Source organism: Oryctolagus cuniculus, chromosome 3 (genome assembly GCF_964237555.1).
Source record: "Oryctolagus cuniculus chromosome 3, mOryCun1.1, whole genome shotgun sequence".
NCBI lineage: Eukaryota > Metazoa > Chordata > Mammalia > Lagomorpha > Leporidae > Oryctolagus > Oryctolagus cuniculus.
This window is the reverse complement of record NC_091434.1, coordinates 50,050,875-50,069,868: the sequence shown is the minus strand read 5'-3', so window position 1 is coordinate 50,069,868 and position 18,994 is coordinate 50,050,875. Positions and strand designations below refer to the sequence as shown.

General features: G+C 39.0%; 1 protein-coding gene across 1 annotated transcript in view; it reads right to left on the bottom strand.

Moving 5' to 3' along the window:
- HIBCH (3-hydroxyisobutyryl-CoA hydrolase) overlaps positions 1 to 18,994 on the bottom strand; it is a 104,756-nt gene that overhangs the window by 75,104 nt on the left and 10,658 nt on the right. Inside the window, exons 2-4 of the mRNA XM_002712340.5 lie at positions 18,256 to 18,298; positions 13,563 to 13,703; positions 10,371 to 10,455 (exon numbers count right to left, since the gene is read on the bottom strand). Of these exons, the coding sequence (XP_002712386.2) occupies positions 10,371 to 10,455; positions 13,563 to 13,703; positions 18,256 to 18,298 (269 nt within the window). The remainder of the gene's footprint in view (positions 1 to 10,370; positions 10,456 to 13,562; positions 13,704 to 18,255; positions 18,299 to 18,994) is intronic.

Sequence of the window (18,994 nt, the reverse complement as noted above, 5' to 3'; positions counted from 1 at the left end):
ATTTCAGTATGGGATGCAAACTCCTTAACTGCAAGGCTAAAAGAATACCCTATGAATCAAGTAGTTTCAAGACTAAAGGGTAATGGTAAAGTTGAGGCTATAGAGGTATTTATTATTTATATAAGTAGAACAAATTTCATGTATTTCACAAATAAAGATTTAGAGCACAATGATACTTCCCAACCCAGACTCCCTCCTGCCCATGCTCCCATCCCCCCATTTCCTTATTTTCCTTTTAAATTTTACAGTGACAAATTTTTAGTTCATTTCATAATCATAACCTTAACTATCCACTAAACAAAGAATTCAACAAGTAGTATAGTAGCAAAACCATTCTTCCTCAAGAGTATAGGCAAGGACTGTAAACAAAAATAAAATCAGAAATGTCAAATTTGCTCACATACTTTTTTTTTTTAACTTTTATTTAATGAATATAGATTTCCAAAGTATAGCTTATGGACTACATTGCCCCCCCCATGACTTCCCTCCCACCCACAACCCTCCCCTTTCCCGCTCTCTCTCCCCTTCCATTCATATCACGATTCATTTTCAATTTTCTATATATACAGAAGATCAGTTTAGTATACATTAAGTAAAGATTTCAACAGTTTGCACCCACATAGAAACACAAAGTGAAAAATACTGTTTGAGTACTCGTTATAGCATTAAATCTCAATGTACAGCACATTAAGGACAGAGATCCTACATGAGGAGTAAGTGCACAGTGACTCCTGTTGTTGACTTTACAAATTGACACTCCTGTTTATGGCATCAGTAATCTCCCTATGCTCCAGTCATGAGTTTCCAAGGCTATGGAAGCCTTTTGAGTTCGTGGACTTCGATCTTATTTAGACGAGGTCATAGTCAAAGTGGAAGTTCTCTCCTCCCTTCAGAGAAAGGTACCTCCTTCTTTGAAGACCTGTTCTTTCCACTGGGATCTCACTCACGGAGATCTTTCATTTAGGTTTTTTTTTTTTTTTTTTTTTTTTTTTTTTTGCCAGATTGTCTTGGCTTTCCATGCCTGAAATACTCTCATGGGCTTTTCAGCTGGATCCGAATGCCTTTAGGACTGATTCTGAGGCCAGAGTGCTGTTTAGGACATCTGCCATTCTATGAGTCTGCTGTGTATCTCGCTTCCAATGTTGGATCGCTCTCCCCTTTATTTATTCTATCAGTTAGTATTAGCAGGCACTAGACTTGTTTATGTGATCCCTTTGACTCTTAGTCCTTTCATTATGATCAATTGTGAACTGAAATTGATCACTTGGACTAGTGAGATGGCATTGGTACATGCCACCTTGATGGGATTGAATTCGAATCCCCTGGTATGTTTCTAACTCTACCATTTGGGGCAAGTCAGCTTGAGCTTGTCCCAAATTGTACATCTCTTCCCTCTCTTATTCCCACTCTTATGTTTAACAGGGATCACATTTCAGTTAAATTTTAACACTTAACTGTGTTTTAATTACAGAATTAAACCAGTAGTATTAAGTAGAACAGACAAAAAAAAATACTAAGAGGGATAATGTATTAAGTTGTTCATTAACAGTCAGGGCTATGCTGATCAAGTCACCGTTTCTCATAGTGTCCATTTCACTTCAACAGGTTTCCTTTTTGGTGTTCAGTCAGTTGTCACCGATCAGGGAGAACATATGATATTTGTCCCTTTGGGACTGGCTTATTTCACTCAGCATGATGTGTTCCAGATTCCTCCATTTTGTTGCAAATGACTGGATTTCATTGTTTTTTACTGCGGTATAGTATTCTAAAGAGTACATATTCCATAATTTCTTTATCCAGTCTACCGTTGATGGGCATTTAGGTTGGTTCCAGGTCTTGGCTATTGTGAATTGTGCTGCAATAAACATTAGGGTGCAGACCGCTTTTTTGTTTGCCAATTTAAATTCCTTTGGGTATATTCCAAGGAGTGGGATGGCTGGGTCGAATGATAGGGTTATCTTCAGGTTTCTGAGGAATCTCCAGACTGACTTCCATAGTGGCTTGACCATTTTGCATTCCCACCAACAGTGGATTAGTGTCCCTTTTTCCCCACATCCTCGCCAGCATCTGTTGTTGGTAGATTTCTGTATGTGAGCCATTCTAACCGGGGTGAGGTGAAACCTCATTGTGGTTTTGATTTGCATTTCCCTGATTGCTAGTGACCTTGAACATTTTTTCATGTGCCTGTTGGCCATTTGGATTTCCTCTTTTGAAAAATGTCTATTGAGGTCCTTGGCCCATCTCTTAAGTGGGTTGTTTGTTTTGTTTTTGTGGAGTTTCTTGATCTCTTTGTAGATTCTGGTTATTAACCCTTTATCTGTTGCATAATTTGCAAATATTTTTTCCCATTCTGTCGGCAGAAGGTCTGTCTCAGCAAGGCATGAGAATGACAGCTGCAGTCTTCTTGGTGGTTTTAGGTTTTTTGGGGATTACACTCTGCATAAGAAAGCCAGAACTTCCTGGTGGTCCTGCTAATGATTGCTGCATTTCTAATTTTAGGGAAGAGAGCTTAGTCTGATAATCCCCAAAATGTCCATTGCTTTGTAGAATTTTTATCAAGCCAAATGTTAAAGTAGGAGAAGGAGTTAATGCTTTACACAAGGTTGAGCTGTTCATGGGGAAAAAAAGTAAAAGGCAACAGGCTCCCTGGTGTATACTTTCTACTAAAACAAAGATAAATGTTATCAAAGCTTTAATTCAATAGGTACACCAAATGCAACAATGGTAAGGATGTCAAAACTGTGGAATAGATCTAAGTGAACCTTTAGATAAGTACAATAAAGAAATTAAAGTTACAGAAAGAACTACAAATGAGGGGATACATTTTTAAAAGTGCCTGTTTTGAACACTGGGGCTTCTAGTAAAGATTAGATTAGGAAGGTAATATTCTAGCTTCTGTAACCACTTTCTGCATCGCTCAGCAGCACTCCAGGCCTTGGCTTGTGTGAGCAGCCCGTTATCTCACACCTGTCTGTGATAGTAATCCATGATCTGAACATAATTTTGAAAATCGTTATCTCCCACCTGTGATTGTAACCCATGCTCTGAATATGCCTTTGAAAATCAAAGAAATTATAACTAGATGAAAATGGGAAAATACTTGCTATTATAAGAATCATTATGTGACTTATGATACAAAAATAAAGTCTGACGCTCGAGAGCTAGAGCCATGCCTTCAGCCTTGCTGTCAGTGTATCTCCATTGCTTCCTGCGCTGACACCTCTCACACATTTGGGAACCCCTGGACTGGCTGGAACTGGACTCCAGCAAAATGGTACTAATCTTATAAGCTCTTTCTCAGCCAAGGTACTGTCTGTGTATATACAAAGGCTACTCATTTATGTGTGTTGAATTTATATCCTGCAACTTTACTAAACTCTTATGAGTTCCAATAGTCTCTTAGTGGAATATTTTGGTTCCCCTATACATAGGATCATGTCACCTGCAAACAAGGATAATTTGACTTCCCCTTTTCCAGTTGGTATCCCTTTGATTTCTTTTGCTTGCATAATGGCTCGGGCTAAAATCCAGAAGTATACTGAATAGCAACGGTTAAAGTGGGAATCCTTGTTTGGTTCCAGATTTCAGTGGAAATGCTTCCAACTTCCCCATTCAATAAGATGCTGGCTCTGAGTTTGTCATTTATTATCTTGCCTGTATTCCTTCTAGACTCAATTTTGTATTAGTTAGGGCAATGATCCTTCTATACCCAATTTGCTTAAGGATTTTTTTTTTATCATGAAAGGATGTTGTATTTTACCAAATTCCTTCTCTGTGACTATTGAGATAATCACATGGTTTTTATTTTTCAGTTTAATGTGATGTATCACATTTATTGATTTATGAATGTTGAACCATCCCTGCATACCAGAGATAAATCTCACTTGGTCCACATGAATGATCTTTCTGATATGTTGTTGAGTTCAATTAGCTAGTATTTTGTTGAGGACCTTTGCATCCCTATGTTCATCAGGGACATTGGTCTATAGTTCTCTATTGTATCTTTTTCTGTGTTTTGAATTAAGGTGATGCTGGCCTCATACAAGGATTTTGACAGGATGTCCTCCATTGCAGTTGTTTTGAATAGTTTGAGAAGAACTGGAATTAATTCTTCTTTAATAGTTTGGTAGAATTCAGTAGTGCAGTCTTACAGTCCTAGGCTTTTCTTTGTTCAGAGGGTCTTTATTACTGATTCAATCTCCATCTTCGTTACTAGTATATTTAGCTTTTCTATGTCTTCACGATTCAATTTTGACAGAGTATATTTGTCCAGAAATCTATATATTTCTTCTAGATTTTCCAATTTGTTGACATATAGCTGTTTGTAATAACTCTTGATGATTCTTTTTATTTCTGTGGTGTCTGTTGTAATATCTCCTTTTTTCATCTCTGATTTTATTAATTTGGGTCTTTTAGTTGTTGTTAGTTGGGCCAGTGGTTATCAATTTTTTTTTTCAAAAAGCAGCTCTTCATTTTACTCATTTCTGTATCTTTTTTATTTAAATTTTGTTTACCTCTCTAATTTTAATTATTTCTTTCCTCCTACTAATTCTGGGTTTGGTTCTTATTTTTCTAGGTCCTTGAGAGGCACTGTTAGATCACTTATTTGATGCCTTTCCAATTTGTTGATGTAGGCACTATTTGCTATAAATTTCCCTGTAACACTGCTTTTTCTGTATCCCTTAAGTTTTGATATGTTATATTGTCATCTTCATTCAATTCTAGGAATTTTTAAATTTCTTTTGATTTTTTCTATGACTGTTCATTCAGAAGTATGTTGTTCAGTCTCCATGTGTTTGCATATTTTCTAGAGTTTCTTAAGTTGTTAATTTCCAGCTTCATTTCATTGTGGTCAGAAGAGAGACATGGTCTGATTTTAATATTTTTGAATTTGTTTGGACTTGCTTTATGGCCTAGCATATGATCTATTCTAGAGATAGAGATAGTAACTCTGCCTTTCAAATAAAACAAATAAATCTTGAAAAAAAAAAAAAAGAATGTGTATTCTGCAGTTGTGGAATGAAATGTTATGTAGGTATCAATAAGTTCCATTTGGCTCACAGTGTAGATTGGCTCTGCTGTTTGTTGATTTTTTTGTCTAGTTGGTCTGATGAAAGTGGAGTATTAAAGTCCCCCATTACTATAGTATTGGAGTCTATGTGTCCCTTTAGACACACTAACATTTGTTTTAAAATAGCCAGTTATCCTGACATTGGCATATACATTTACTACAGTCATATCTTCCTCTTCAATTGATCCCTTAATCATTACATAATTCCCTTCTTTGCCTCTTTTAACAGCATTTGTGTTAAAGTCTATTTTGTCTGATATTAGGATGGCTACTAATTGTGCCAGTGTTGTGGTATAGCAGGTTAAGCCTCAGCCTGCAAACCTGGCATCCAAATGGGTGCCAGTTCAAAACTTGGCTGCTCCATTTCCAATGCAGCTCCCTGCTAATGTGCCTGAGAAGGCAATGGAAGATGGCCCAAGTGCTTGGGCCCCTGAACCCACATGACAGACCTGGAACGAGCTCCAGGGCTCCCAGCTTCGGCACTGGCCATTATGGCCATTTGGCAAATGAATTAGTGGATGGAATATCTCTGTCTCTCCATTTCTCTCTATAACTCTACTTTTCAAATAAATAAAAACGAAATCTCAAAAAAATTAAAAATAAAAGATTGCTACTCCTGATGTTTTTTGCTTCCTATTAGCATGGAATATCTTTTTCTATCCTTTCGCATTCAGGCTGTGTGTATCTTTATTGATGAGTTGTTTCCTGCAGTCAGCAAATAGATGGATCTTATTTTTTATTCCATTCAGCCAGTCTGTACCTTTTAACTGGAGAATTTAGGTAAAATATATTCAGTAATTATTGATAAGTAACAACTTGGTCTTGCCATTTTTCCATGAATATTCCTATAATTTGCTTTGGATTTCCTTTGTACTTTTTTAAGATTTATTTTATTTATTTGAAAGATAGAGTTACACAGAGAGAGGTAGAGACAGAGAGAGGTCTTCCATTTGCTGGTTCACTCCCCAGATGGCTGCAATGGCTGGAGCTGCGCTGATCCAAAGCCAGGAGCCAGGAGCTTCTTCCAGGTCTCCCACATGGGTGCAGAGCCCCAAGGACTTGGGCCATCTTCCAGTGCTATCCCAGGCCATAGCAGAGAGCTGGATCGGAAGAGAAGCCAAGACTAGAACCGGTGCCCATATCGGATGCTGGCACTTCAGGCCAGGGCTTTAACCCGCTATGCCACAGCACTGGCCCCTTCCTTTGTACTTTTACTAGGAGATGTTTTGCTTTCACATTCTTTCATAATAGGGACTATCTTTGTTTCTGTACATAGCACATCCTTAAGTATCACTTATAAGGCTGGACAAATGGTGAAAAATTCTTTCAATTTCTGTTAGTTTTGGAAAGTATTTCATCTTTATTTATAAATGAGAACTTTGCTCATTTTAGTACACTGGGTTGATAATGTTTTTCTTTTAGGACTTGAACCACATTTCTCCATTCTCTCCTAGCCTGTAGGGTTGCTGATGAAAAATCAGCTGTCAGTCTAATTGGAGATCCTCTGAAGCAATATGGCATTTGTCTTGTGCACATTTTGGAATCTTTATGTTTTACTGTTCAAAGTTTGACTACAATGCATCATGGTGAAGATCTTTTCTGGTCATGTCTATTATGAGTTCTATGCACTTCCTGTATTTGGATGCCCCTTTCTCCAAATTAGGGAAGTTTTCTGTTATTATTTCACCAAATAGGCTTCCTAATCCATTCTCTCTTTCCACACCTTTAAGAATTCCTAAGACATATAAGTTAGGTCATTTGATAATATCTCATAAATCTTAAATATTATTCTCAGTTTTTCTAATTTTTTGTCTATTTCCAAAGACTTGTCTTCTAGCTCTGATATTCCTTCCTCTGCCTCACCAAGTCTCTTGTTAAGGGTTTCCACTGTGCTTTTTATTTGAAGTATTGAATTCTTCATTTCTAATATTTCAGTTTCATTTCCCTTCAATATATGTATCTCCTGGCAACAGTTTTCATCTATGTTGTGTATGGATTTCTTTTAACTTGTGAATTTGCTTCTCATTGTTTTTGAGTAGTCTTATGATCATTCTTTTGAATTCCTTTTCAGGCATTTCATTAATCTTTTCATCTTCACATTCTATTATTGAAATGTTGTTCTGTTACTTGGGGTGAGTCATTTTGTCTGCCTTGTTCATGTTTCTCATCATTTGTTTTTTTTAAAGATTTTATTTATTTATATGAAAGAGTTACAGAGAGAGCGAGCACGAGCGAGTGAGCTTCCATTTCCTGGTTCACTCTCCTGATAATTTGAATAACCAGGGCTGCGCCAGGCTGAAGCCAAGAGCCAGGAGCTTCATCCAGTCTCTCATGTGGGTGGCAGGCCCAACCACCAGGGCCATTTTCTGCTGCTTTTCCCAGGCCATCAGCAGGGAGCTAATGGAGCAGCCGGGACATGAACTGGCATGGACATAGGATACCAGTGTGGCAGTCAGCGGTTACCCACTACATGGTTACCCATGCTACAATGCTGGTCCCACCTTCTTATATCTTAACAATCTCACTGGTAATGTAACTTCTCAAAGACAATGCTACAGCTTACTACTGCATAGCTTAATAACAAGTGTTTCAGAAATATCTGCCCAATAATGAACACTACCAAATGGTTTCATTTCTTTTGCAATTATCCAAAGTTCAGATTTCCTACTGTACTCCTACTCTTATCAACCTCAAGACTGCTATCAAAATTTTCTCTTCCATATGCTGCAAGCTCATGATGCCTTTCCTGTCTTTAAGTCCTATAAGAATAAAAATTAAATGCATTCTATACACACACACACACACTCACACGTTTCCTTTTACGGCGAAGTATTATATAAAATTGTTCACTATAAATTTTAAGAATAACTCTAGAACAGATTTATAGCTGTTCTTCTATACCCATGGGGGACTGGGTCTAGAACCCTAACTCCACTTCTACCCCCCGCTCCCCGCCAGAATATCAAAATTTGTGGATGCTCACATTTCCTATGTAAAATGTAGTAGTATTTCCATACAACTTATACACATCCTCTCTGATTTTAATTATACCTCTGGATTACTTATAATACTTAATATAATGTAAGTGCTAGGCAAATAATTGCTATACTGTATTACCTAGGGAATAATGATCAGAAAAACAGTCTGCACATGTTCAGTACAATTTTTCCCCAAATATCTGTGATCTACAGTTTGAATTCAAGGATTAAATCTATCTTCCCAAAAATGATGCTGAAATTCATATGGAGGCACAGGAGACCTCGAATAGTTAAAGCAATCTTGTACAACAAAAACAAAGCCGAAGGCACCACAATACCAGATTTCAAGACATACTACAGGGCAGTTGTAATCAAAACAGCATGGTACTGGTATAGAAACAGATGGATAGACCAATGGAACAGAATAGAAACACCAGAAATCAATCCAAACATCTACAGCCAACTTATATTTGATCAAGGATCTAAAACCAATTCCTGGAGCAAGGGCAGTCTATTCTACAAATGGTGCTGGGAAAACTGGATTTCCACATGCAGAAGCATGAAGCAAGACCCCTAACTTACACCTTACACAAAAATCCACTCAACATGGAAGAAAGATCTAAATCTACAACCCGACACCATCAAGTTATTAGAGAACATTGGAGAAACCCTGCAAGATATAGGTACAGGCAAAGACTTCTTGGAAAAGACCCAGGAGGCACAGGCAGTCAAAACCAAAATTAACAATTGGGATTACATCAAATTGAGAAGTTTCTGTATGGCAAAAGAAACAGTCAGGAAAGTAAAGAGGCAACCGAGAGAATGGGAAAAAATATTTGCAAATTATGCAACTGATAAAAGATTAATAATGAGAATATACAAAGAGATCAAGAAACTCCACAACAACAAAACAAACAACCCACTTAAAAGATGGGCCAAGGACCTCAATAGACATTTTTTGCAAAAAAGGAAATCCAAACAACCAACAGACACATGAAAAAATGTTCAGGATCACAAGCAATCAGGGAAATGCAAATCAAAACCACAATGAGGTTTCACCTCACCCCGGTTAGAATGGCTCACATACAGAAATCTACCAACAACAGATGCTGGCGAGGATGTGGGGAAAAAGGGACACTAACCCACTGTTGGTGGGAATGCAAAATGGTAAAGCCACTTTGGAAGACAGTTTGGAAATTCCTCAGAAACCTGAATATAACCCTACCATACAACCCAGCCATCCCACTCCTTGGAATTTACCCAAATGGAATTAAAGAGGAAAAAAAAAAGAGCTGTCTGTACCTCAATGCTTACTGCAGCTCAATTCACAATAGCTAAGACATGGAATCAACCTAAATGCCCATCAACAGAAGACTCGATAAAGAAATTATGGGATATGTACTCTATAGAATACTATACTGCAGTAAAAAAAAAAATGAAATCCAGTCATTTGCAACAAAATGGAGGAATCTGGAAAACATCATGCTGAGTGAAATAAGCTAGTCCCGAAGACAAATATCATATGTTCTCCCTGATCTGTGACAACTAACTGAGCACCTAAAAGGAAACCTGCAGAAATGAAACTGAAACTATGAGAATGAATTGATCAGCCCTTGTCCTGACTGTCGAGGAACAGCTAACCATTTTATTATTTTTAGTATTTTCTTGTTCTACTTAATACCATTGGTTGAACTCTTTAATTAACACACAATTATTCTTAGGTGTTTAAATTTAACTGAGAAGTAATCCCTGTTAAAAATAGGAGTCGGAATAAGAAAGGGAGGAGATGTACAGTTTGGCAAATGCTCACTTGGACTTACCCCTAATGGTAGAGCTAGAAATGTGCCATAGGATTCCAAATCCCATTAAGGTGGCATGTACTGATGCCATCCTACTAGTTAATGCAATCAGTTTAAGTTCATAATTGATCATAATGATACGATTAAGTGTCAAAGGGATCACATAAATAAGACTAGTGTCTGCTAATAATAACTGACAGAATTAAAAAGGAGAGAATGACTCCCATACCAAACCTGGATATTTTGTTTACAATGATTCATGGAGAGAGACAAAGTAACTGAATTTTAGGAGGGCACCTATATAGTGAAACAAGGGGTTTTAATCTGTATTCCCCTCATCTTCTAACATTAATCACAAAAGGTAAGTCTCCAAATTTTACTTTTATCTAAGTTAACTTTGATTTAACTTTATGATCAAAAAAATTCTAAAAAGCAAAGCAAATAGCCATAACAATTTGCCAATTCTGTACCAGCCCCAGAGGGAGGAAAGAAGCATGTAACTGAGAAGAAAGAAGTCTTTACCTTTGATATCACCCCCAGCACAGAAAGCCTTTTCTCCAGCTCCCTTTATTAGGATCAGGAAGGTTTCAGGATCTTGTTCCCACTTCTATCCAAATGTAAAAGAAGATGGCATAAGCATATTATAAATACAAACTTATTAAAGACATATCCACATATGAACATACAGCATTCACGCATGTGTGTGTACATACGGATCCTGTTCTAAAACCCATCCAATAGAACTGATCTCATCTGTCCACTCATCACTGAAGGAATTTTATTTTCTGATATGAAGTAGAGGCTATAGCAACAAGGTTACTGGACAAGTATCTTGTGACACGTTTCATGACAACATTAGAAATTTCCACTATTGGAAATCAAGAAAAATATGGGCTTAATGTTGTTACATAAACAAAAATTTGGTAAACAAACCAATCCAAAGACTGAGGAAAAATAAGCAATAACCTTTCTATTGTGGTGATACAGGATGCTGTTCTAATGAAAAATGTATAAGAACACAGTGAAACCATTTATGACTTTGATCAAATATGCAAGTGACTTGGGGTTGGTAAGGACAACTTAAAAATAAGCAGCATGAAGTGTGCCGGCCGCAGCGGCCATTGGAGGGTGAACCAATGGCAAAAGGAAGACCTTTCTCTCTGTCTTTCTCTCACTGTCCTCTCTGCCTGTCAAAAAAAAAAAAAAAAAAAGCAGCATGAAAGAATCAAGAGTCAAAGGTCAAAGGAGGGGTGAGTGTTTGGTGCAGCAGTTAAGTTGTTGCTTGGGATTCGCACATCTCCTATCAATGAGTGGTTTGATTCTGAACTACTCTGCCTCCAATCCACCTTCTGCTAATGCGCACCTTTGGAGGCAGCAAATAATGGCTCAAGTACTTGAGGCCTTGCCACTCAATAGGAGACCTAGATAGCGTTCCCAGTTCCTGGCTCGGGCCTGATCCAGGCCTACTATTGCATTTGGAGTGTGAACCAGCAGATGTTAAGATCTCTTGCCATCCCTATCTTTCAAACAAACTGAAAACAAAGAAAATTTTTTAAAAAATGTCAGTTGAAATTGAAAAGTTTTGAACAATGGTCAAAATGACAAACTACTTAACCAAAGAAAAATCAACAGGGGCTAAATTCTATACTAGAGAATAAAAATATAAATGTGGGGCCAGCACTGTGGCTAAGCAGATTAAGCTGCCATCTGCAGTTCCAGCATCCCATATGGGCTCTGGTTCAAGTCCCAGCTGCTCCACTTCTGATCCAGCACCCTGCTAATGTGCCTGGGTAATCAGTAAAAGGTGGTCTAAGTACTTGGGCCCCTGTACCCACGTGGGAAACCATGAAGAAGCTCCTGGCTCCTGGCTTCAGAACGGCCCAGCTCTGGCCACTGCAGCCATTTGGAGAGTGAACCAGTGGATGGAAGATCTGTCCCTCTCTTTCTCTCTGTAACTCTGCCTTTCAAATGAATACAAAAATACTTAAAATATACATATGTATCTATACATACACATAAATGCATATACACACATACACATAAAAGCACAAAGAAGCTATAGAGCTGCACAGACGTGAATTCCAAAACGCTAATGTACCAGGTCTGCACTGTGGCACAGCAGATTAAGCCACCACCTATGCCACCAGAATCCCATACTGGAGCACCAATTTGAGGCCCAGTTGTTCTACTTCCCATCCAACTCCCTGGGAAAGCAGGGAAGGATGGCCCAAGTACTTAGGTCCCTGCCACCCATGTGGGAGACCCAGTCGGAGCTCTGGGCTCCTGGTTTTGGCCTGGTCCATCCCCTGCCATTGCAGTCATCTAGGGAGGGAGGCAGCATATGGAAGGGCTCTTTGTGTCTCTCCCTCTCTCATTCTGCCTTTAAAACAAATAAATAAATAAACATTTTTTTAAAAACATATCGGACTACATTAACAGAAATGTTATTTCAACACAGATTTTTCACTTTCTTCAATTCTAGTCCAACTCTAATCTGCAACACTCTTTTCTTTGTATCACATTTTAGGACATATTTTCAGGTGTCCCAAACAGAAAAAGAAGAATGGAAGAGGGACTCACCAACATATTACAGAACTGATGGCTGGGGGACAATTAGTCTTTGTCCTTGGCAAACGGATTAGGTACTTACATATATTACTTCACTTAATCTTTACAACAGTCTCACAAAATATCACAATCCTCACTTCACAGTGGAGGAAAGTGAGGCATACAGACATTAACCTGCCGAACCTACACAATTAATAAGTAAAAATCCAAATTTCAATAGTTTGTCTTGAAGTCCTCTGTTTTTCTAATGTCCCATTAGTTCACTAAGAAAAGTTTATGACTTAGCTAAAAAAAAAAAAAAAAAAAATGCAGGTCAAGCAATTTAAAAACAGCTGTACAGGTTGTCATGTGGAAACAGGTTAGATTTGTAAGCTCGTGCCCTCAGAGGCAGAGCCAGTATCATTGGTTAAAAGGTCAGAGAAACAGCAGCCAGGGCATTGTGGCACAGAAGGTTAACCTACCTTTTCATATCAGAATGATGGTTCCAGTCAGTTTTTTGCTAATGTGCCTGGGAAGGCAGCAGATGATGGCCCAAGTATATGGGCCCCTGTCAGTCATGTAGATGGAGTTCCTGGCCCCTGGCTTCCCCTTGACCCAGACCTGGCTGTTGCTGCCATTTAGGGAGTGAGCCAGTGGACAGAAGATATCTCTCCCACTGCCCTCCACCCCCAGACCCATGTTTCAAATAAATAAATATTGCTTTGTAAAAATAAAGATAATTAAAAATGAATCTTAATGAAGAATGAGATGGGAGAGAGAATAAGAGATGGGATGGTTTGTGGGTGGGAGGGTGGTAATAAGGTGAAAAACTGCTATAATCCAAAAGTTGTACTTTCGAAATTTATATTTATTAAATAAAAGCTTTCTAAATAAATAAATAAAAGGTCACAGACACAAACAGCAAAAAGAAGAAACTTGTGAACCAATAGATATGTAAAAGAGAAAGGGGCTGAATGTGAGTCAATGAACTTATCAGCTGGGGTGCTCAAAGATAAGCACACAGGAAATGCACTGAAGTCCCAAGGATCAACGGAGCTTGGGCACATATCCCTGAGTTCTAAAACTCTGGGAGAAAATACCAGACATGTTCTATTGTGATATACTTTTTTTAAAGATTCACATAAGTGATTCTAAAAATTCACAAACCTTTAGCTGTGGATAAATCTGCCGAACCATACTAAAAGACAGTGCGTTCAGAAACTTCGGTCTGTTTAAGGTTATCACTCCTGCACAACCTTTCCTTTCCAACAGTACATCTCCTGCTGCATCGGTGTGCTTCGACATTCTCTGTAAACAAAGAACACTTTATCATAAAATTCATTAGGTTTTTGCCACAAGCCAACATCAAAACATACACATCAAATGCAAATCATTGTCTTCAGTATGAATGAATCTCCTAGTTCTTTGAGGTATAATCGCACAACATTTTTACTATACCTACCAGTTTTTACAAAATAATATTAAGACTGTATGCCTAAGCTAGTAGTCTATGTTACAAGCAAGGTAACTTAAACAATTACCTATACAAAGGGTAAATAGAAACAATGTTAATTTCACCTTGGATCACTTTCACTGCATAGTACATTGCAATTGCATGTCAGTATAATGTCACTGATCGATATCATCAGTAACCCCTAAACTGAGAGGCATGGCAGCTCCCTGTGAGACACCAAAATGTAAATCTTAGTATTGGATCCTTCCTTCCTCCCTCTCTTCCTCTGAGCTGCCAGGAATGGGAAAGACAAAGGAAATGCAGAAATGCACATCTTGGGGCCCTTGCTATGGTGAATTAAACCACTCTCCAGAGCACTGGCATACCATGAGGGTACGGGTTTGAGTCCCAGCTATTCCACTTTTGATCCAGCTGCCTGATAATGCACCTGGGAAAGCAGCAGAAGATGGCCCAAGTCCTTGGGCCCCTACATCCACATGGGAGACTCAAATGAAGCTCTGGGGTCCTGGCTTTGGCCTGGCCCAGCCCCAGTTGATGTGACCATTGGGGAGTGGATCAGCCGATAGAAGATCTCTCTCTGTAACTTTGCCTTTCAAATAAATAAATCTTTTTAAAAAAATGCACATCTTTCATATTGATAACTAAAAGCATCAATAAGTAGGTAAATCTAACAAAGTTATTGAAAGTTATTCTGACAAATGCCCTAAACAGCACTCTGGCCTCTGAATCAGCCTTTAAGGCATTCAGATCTGGCTAAAAAGCCCATGAGAGCATTTCAGGCATGGAAAGCCAAGACACTGTGGCAAAAAATGACCTACAAGAAAGATCTCTGTGAATGAGATCCCAGCGGAAAGAACAGGACATCAAAGAAGGAGGTACCTTTCTCTGAAGGGAGGAGAGAACTTCCACTTTGATTATGGCCTTGTCTAAATAAGATCGGAGTTTGTGAACTCAAGAGGCTTCCATAGCCTTGGCAACTCATGACAAGAGCCTCAGGTGATCACTGACACCATAAATAAGAGTGTTAACTGTTAAAACAACAACAAGAGTCATGGTGCACTTCTCCCCATGTCGGACCTCCATCCTTATGTGCTGTACTAAGAGAATTAATAGTAATACTAGTCTTCAAACAGTACTTTATACTTTGTGTGTCTGTGTGGGTGCAAACTGTTGAAATATTTACTTAGTATAGAGTTGATCTTCTGTTAATAAAGATAATTAAAAATGAATCTTAATGAACAATGGGATGGGAGAGGGAGTAGGAGGTGGGATGGTTTGGGGGTGGGAGGGCGGGTATGAAGGGAAGAACCACTATAATCCAAAAGTTGTACTTATGAAACTTATATTTATTAAATAAAAGCTTTCTATAAAAAATTTTAAAAAGAAAGTTATTCAGACTTTGCATACAGGCAATTCCAAGACAAACTATACATACCTCCTGAATTTCAAAATTTTCAGTTCTGAGAGAATTTAATCAACTGACAGTATACAGCCCAGTCCTAAAATCCCTCAGACTATGAAATACTATTTAGTCTTCTATTTATTACTGTCTATCAATCTCTATATTAGGTGTTGAAAGAGTAAAGATGAATGAAAGGCAGCAAATAAAAATCCAATAAGCAGTGTATTTCTTACTTGAAAAACTTTTTGATAGAATTGCTCTTGAAATTTATATTTTGCAGAACATATTCTGAAAAATACTTCAGAGCCTTCATAAACAGTGTAAGAAATAAACGCTCCCGGCCTGCGCCATGGCTCAATAGGCTAATCCTCCGCCTGCAGCGCCGGCACACCGGGTTCTAGTCCCGGTTGGGGCGCCGGATTCTGTCCCGGTTGCTCCTCTTCCAGGCCAGCTCTCTGCTGTGGCCCGGGAGTGCAGTGGAGGATGGCCCAACTGCTTGGGCCCTGCACCCCATGGGAGACCAGGAGAAGCACCAGGCTCCTGGCTTTGGATCAGCGCAGTGCGCCGGCCTCAGTGCGCTGGCCGCAGAGGCCACTGGGGGGATGAACCAACGGAAAAGGAAAACCTTTCTCTCTGTCTCCCTGTCTCACTGTCCACTCTGTCAAAAAATTTAAAAATTAAAAAAAGAAATAAATGCTCCCTTGAGGAAAACACAGTAGGTATCCGAAAAACGTTTGACAAATGGAATGAACAACCCATCACTCTACTGACACAGTCCAGAACCGTTAGCCTTGGACGAGCTTCACACTGTGGCTTAACTGAAGCACACTCTGCAACACTCAGTGCCCACTCTCTCAGTGGCTGGAGTGTTATAGGTAAGTCAGGGGAGCCAGATTATCTGGGTTCAAACTGTACTTCAAATTTACTAGCTATGTGACACTGGGACATGTTACCTTGTGTCTCTGACCCTCAATTTCTGATCTGTTAAATGGGAATGAGGGGGCCAGCCTTGTGGTGCAGCGCATTAAAGCCCCAGACTGCAGTGCCAGCATCCCACATGTGCACCAGTTCGAGTCCCAGCTGCTCCTTTCCAATCTAGCTCTCTGCTATGGTCTGGGAAAGCAGTGGAAGATGGTCCAACTCCTTAGGCCCCTGCACCCGCATGGGAGACCCAGAAGAAGCTCCTGGTTCCTGGCTTTGGATCAGTACAGCTCTGGTCATTGTGGTCATTTGGGGAGTGAACCAGCAAATAGCAGATCTCTCTCTCTCTCTCTGGCTCTACCCCTCTCTGTAACTCTGTCTCTCAAATAAATAAAATAATTCTTAAAAAAAAAAAAAATGGGAATGAGACCATCATCCCTAATTCAGAAAATTCTCTAGATTTTAGAAAAGTAACACAGAATGTATTATATCCTATATAAAACACCCTAAATGAAGTCTGGGTCCATATATTATAATCAAACATTTATTCTATTTTTACACCAAACTATGAATATTCACATTACCTAAGATAAAGACAAAAACAGCTTCCAGTACATTCAGGTTAGATTTTGCCACCAAATATATTTACCACAAGCAAACAAACAAACAAAAGAAGAAAAAAAAAAAAACAACTTTGGTTTGGGTATTTTAGAACTGCAGATATAAGATTTCTAGTATTAACCATAATGAGAAATAACTGAGCCACTACATATCAAGTATTTAGGACAGTATTTGGCATACATTAAGTACTATGTAATATGCCTTGTTATTTTTATGTGCAGGATACTAATCAGGCTCTATAAGGGACATAAAGTGAACCAAAAAATTTATTTTTTACAATCTGATAAATTAAAAACATTTAAACATTGGAAAGGTACCATTAAACAAAATAGTCAACAAGTATAAAATGATTATTGTGTATCATGCACTTTTTAAAATGTATTATCCTATTTATCACTTATAAGAACTTTAAGGTAGAAATAAGGAGGCTTCAAAAAGTTCATGGAGAGGGCTAGCACTGTGAAATAGCAGGTAAAGCTGCCGCCTACTGTGCCAGCATCCCATATGGCCGCCAGCTCGAGTCCCAGCTGCTCCACTTCCGATCCAGCGCTCTGCTATGGCCTGGGAAAGCGGTAGAAGATAGTCCAACTCCTTGGGCCCCTGCACCCTCATGGGAGCCCCGGAAGAAGCCCCTGGACCTAGCTTCGGATCAGCTCAGCTCCAGCCGTTGCAGCCAACTGGGGAGTGAACCGGTAGATGGAAGTCCCCTCTCACTCTCTGCCTCTCCTTCTGTGTATAACTCTGACTTTCAAATAAATAATAAATAAATCTTAAAAAAAATTTTTAAAAAGACAAAAAGTTCATGGAAAAATCATGTTACCTTTTTCAAAATTTTTATTTATTTTCATTTTATTTGAAAGGCAAAGAAACAGAGAGTAGTCTATGTCAACTGGTTCACTTCCCAAATTCCAGCAATAGCCTGGTCTGGGCCAGGCCAAACTCAGGAACTCAATCTAGTTTCCCATGTGGGTGCCAGGGCCCCAAATACCCATTGCCTCCCAGGATGCTGAGCAAGACACTGGAACTGGAAGCAGAGCAGGGGCTCCAACACAGGCATTCAGACAAGGATATGCGCATCCCAAGTGGCGTCTGGACTGCTGCATCAAATGCGTATCCCACGTTATCTCTTATTTCATTTCCCCATGAAAAGCCCTCTCACACAATTATTATCCTCATTTTGAATACATCAAAAGGGAGTCCAAGACTAAGTGGTAGACCCACTATTTAAACCCAGACATTCTGACTTGAAGAGCCATGCTTTTAACCATATCCTATGCCACCTCCTACAGGGTACATGTGTCAAGTGCTGACATTATAAAATTGAGAACCTCAGTGTACCAAAGAAAATCTGCCAACTCAATATTTCTCTACTTCCCTAACAATGGTGTTTTAAGTTACACATCACAATCCAATAATGTCAATAAAACGAAGTCCAAACTTACCAAATGTTGCAATATGATATTAGTTCTTTTGAATGAACTGAACCTGAAACAAACATAGAATACAATGAGCACAGTAATGTGGGTATTCATGTCTCAATTTATAAACACTATATGCCCTTTTGCTTTAAGCTCTTCTAAAACATTAGAACAAAAGGTTGTGTGTGTTTTTAAATTCTCAGGACCAGTGTAGTGGCATACATAGCAGTTTAAGCCTCCACATTCAATGCCAGCATCCAATATGGGTGCCAGTTTGAGACCCGGCTGCTCTATTTCAGATCTAGCTACCTGCTAATTCACCTGGGAACCCAGTGGAAGAATGCCCAAGTGCTTGGGCCCCTGCACCATGTGGGAGACCCAGAAGTAGCTCCAGGCTTCTGGCTTCAGCCTGGCCCAGCCCCAGCCAAGCCCCAGCGTTGCAGCTATTTGGGGAGTGAAACATGGGTGGAAGACTTCTCTCTCCCCTTCTCTCTCTCGCATGCTTTGTCCCTCTTCCTCTAACTCTTTCAAATAACTAAATAAATCTTAAAAAAAAAAATTCTCACTCACTGCTGGTAGGAACACAAAAAGGTATTGCCACTTGCAGACGGTTGAGTAGTTTCTCACAAAACTAAATGAACCCTTACAACACAACAATTTTGCTCTTTGATATTTTCCTGTAGGAACTGAAACTTTATGTCCACACAATATCCAAACATGAATATTATGGTAGCTTTATTCATAATTGCCAAGCTGTGGAAGG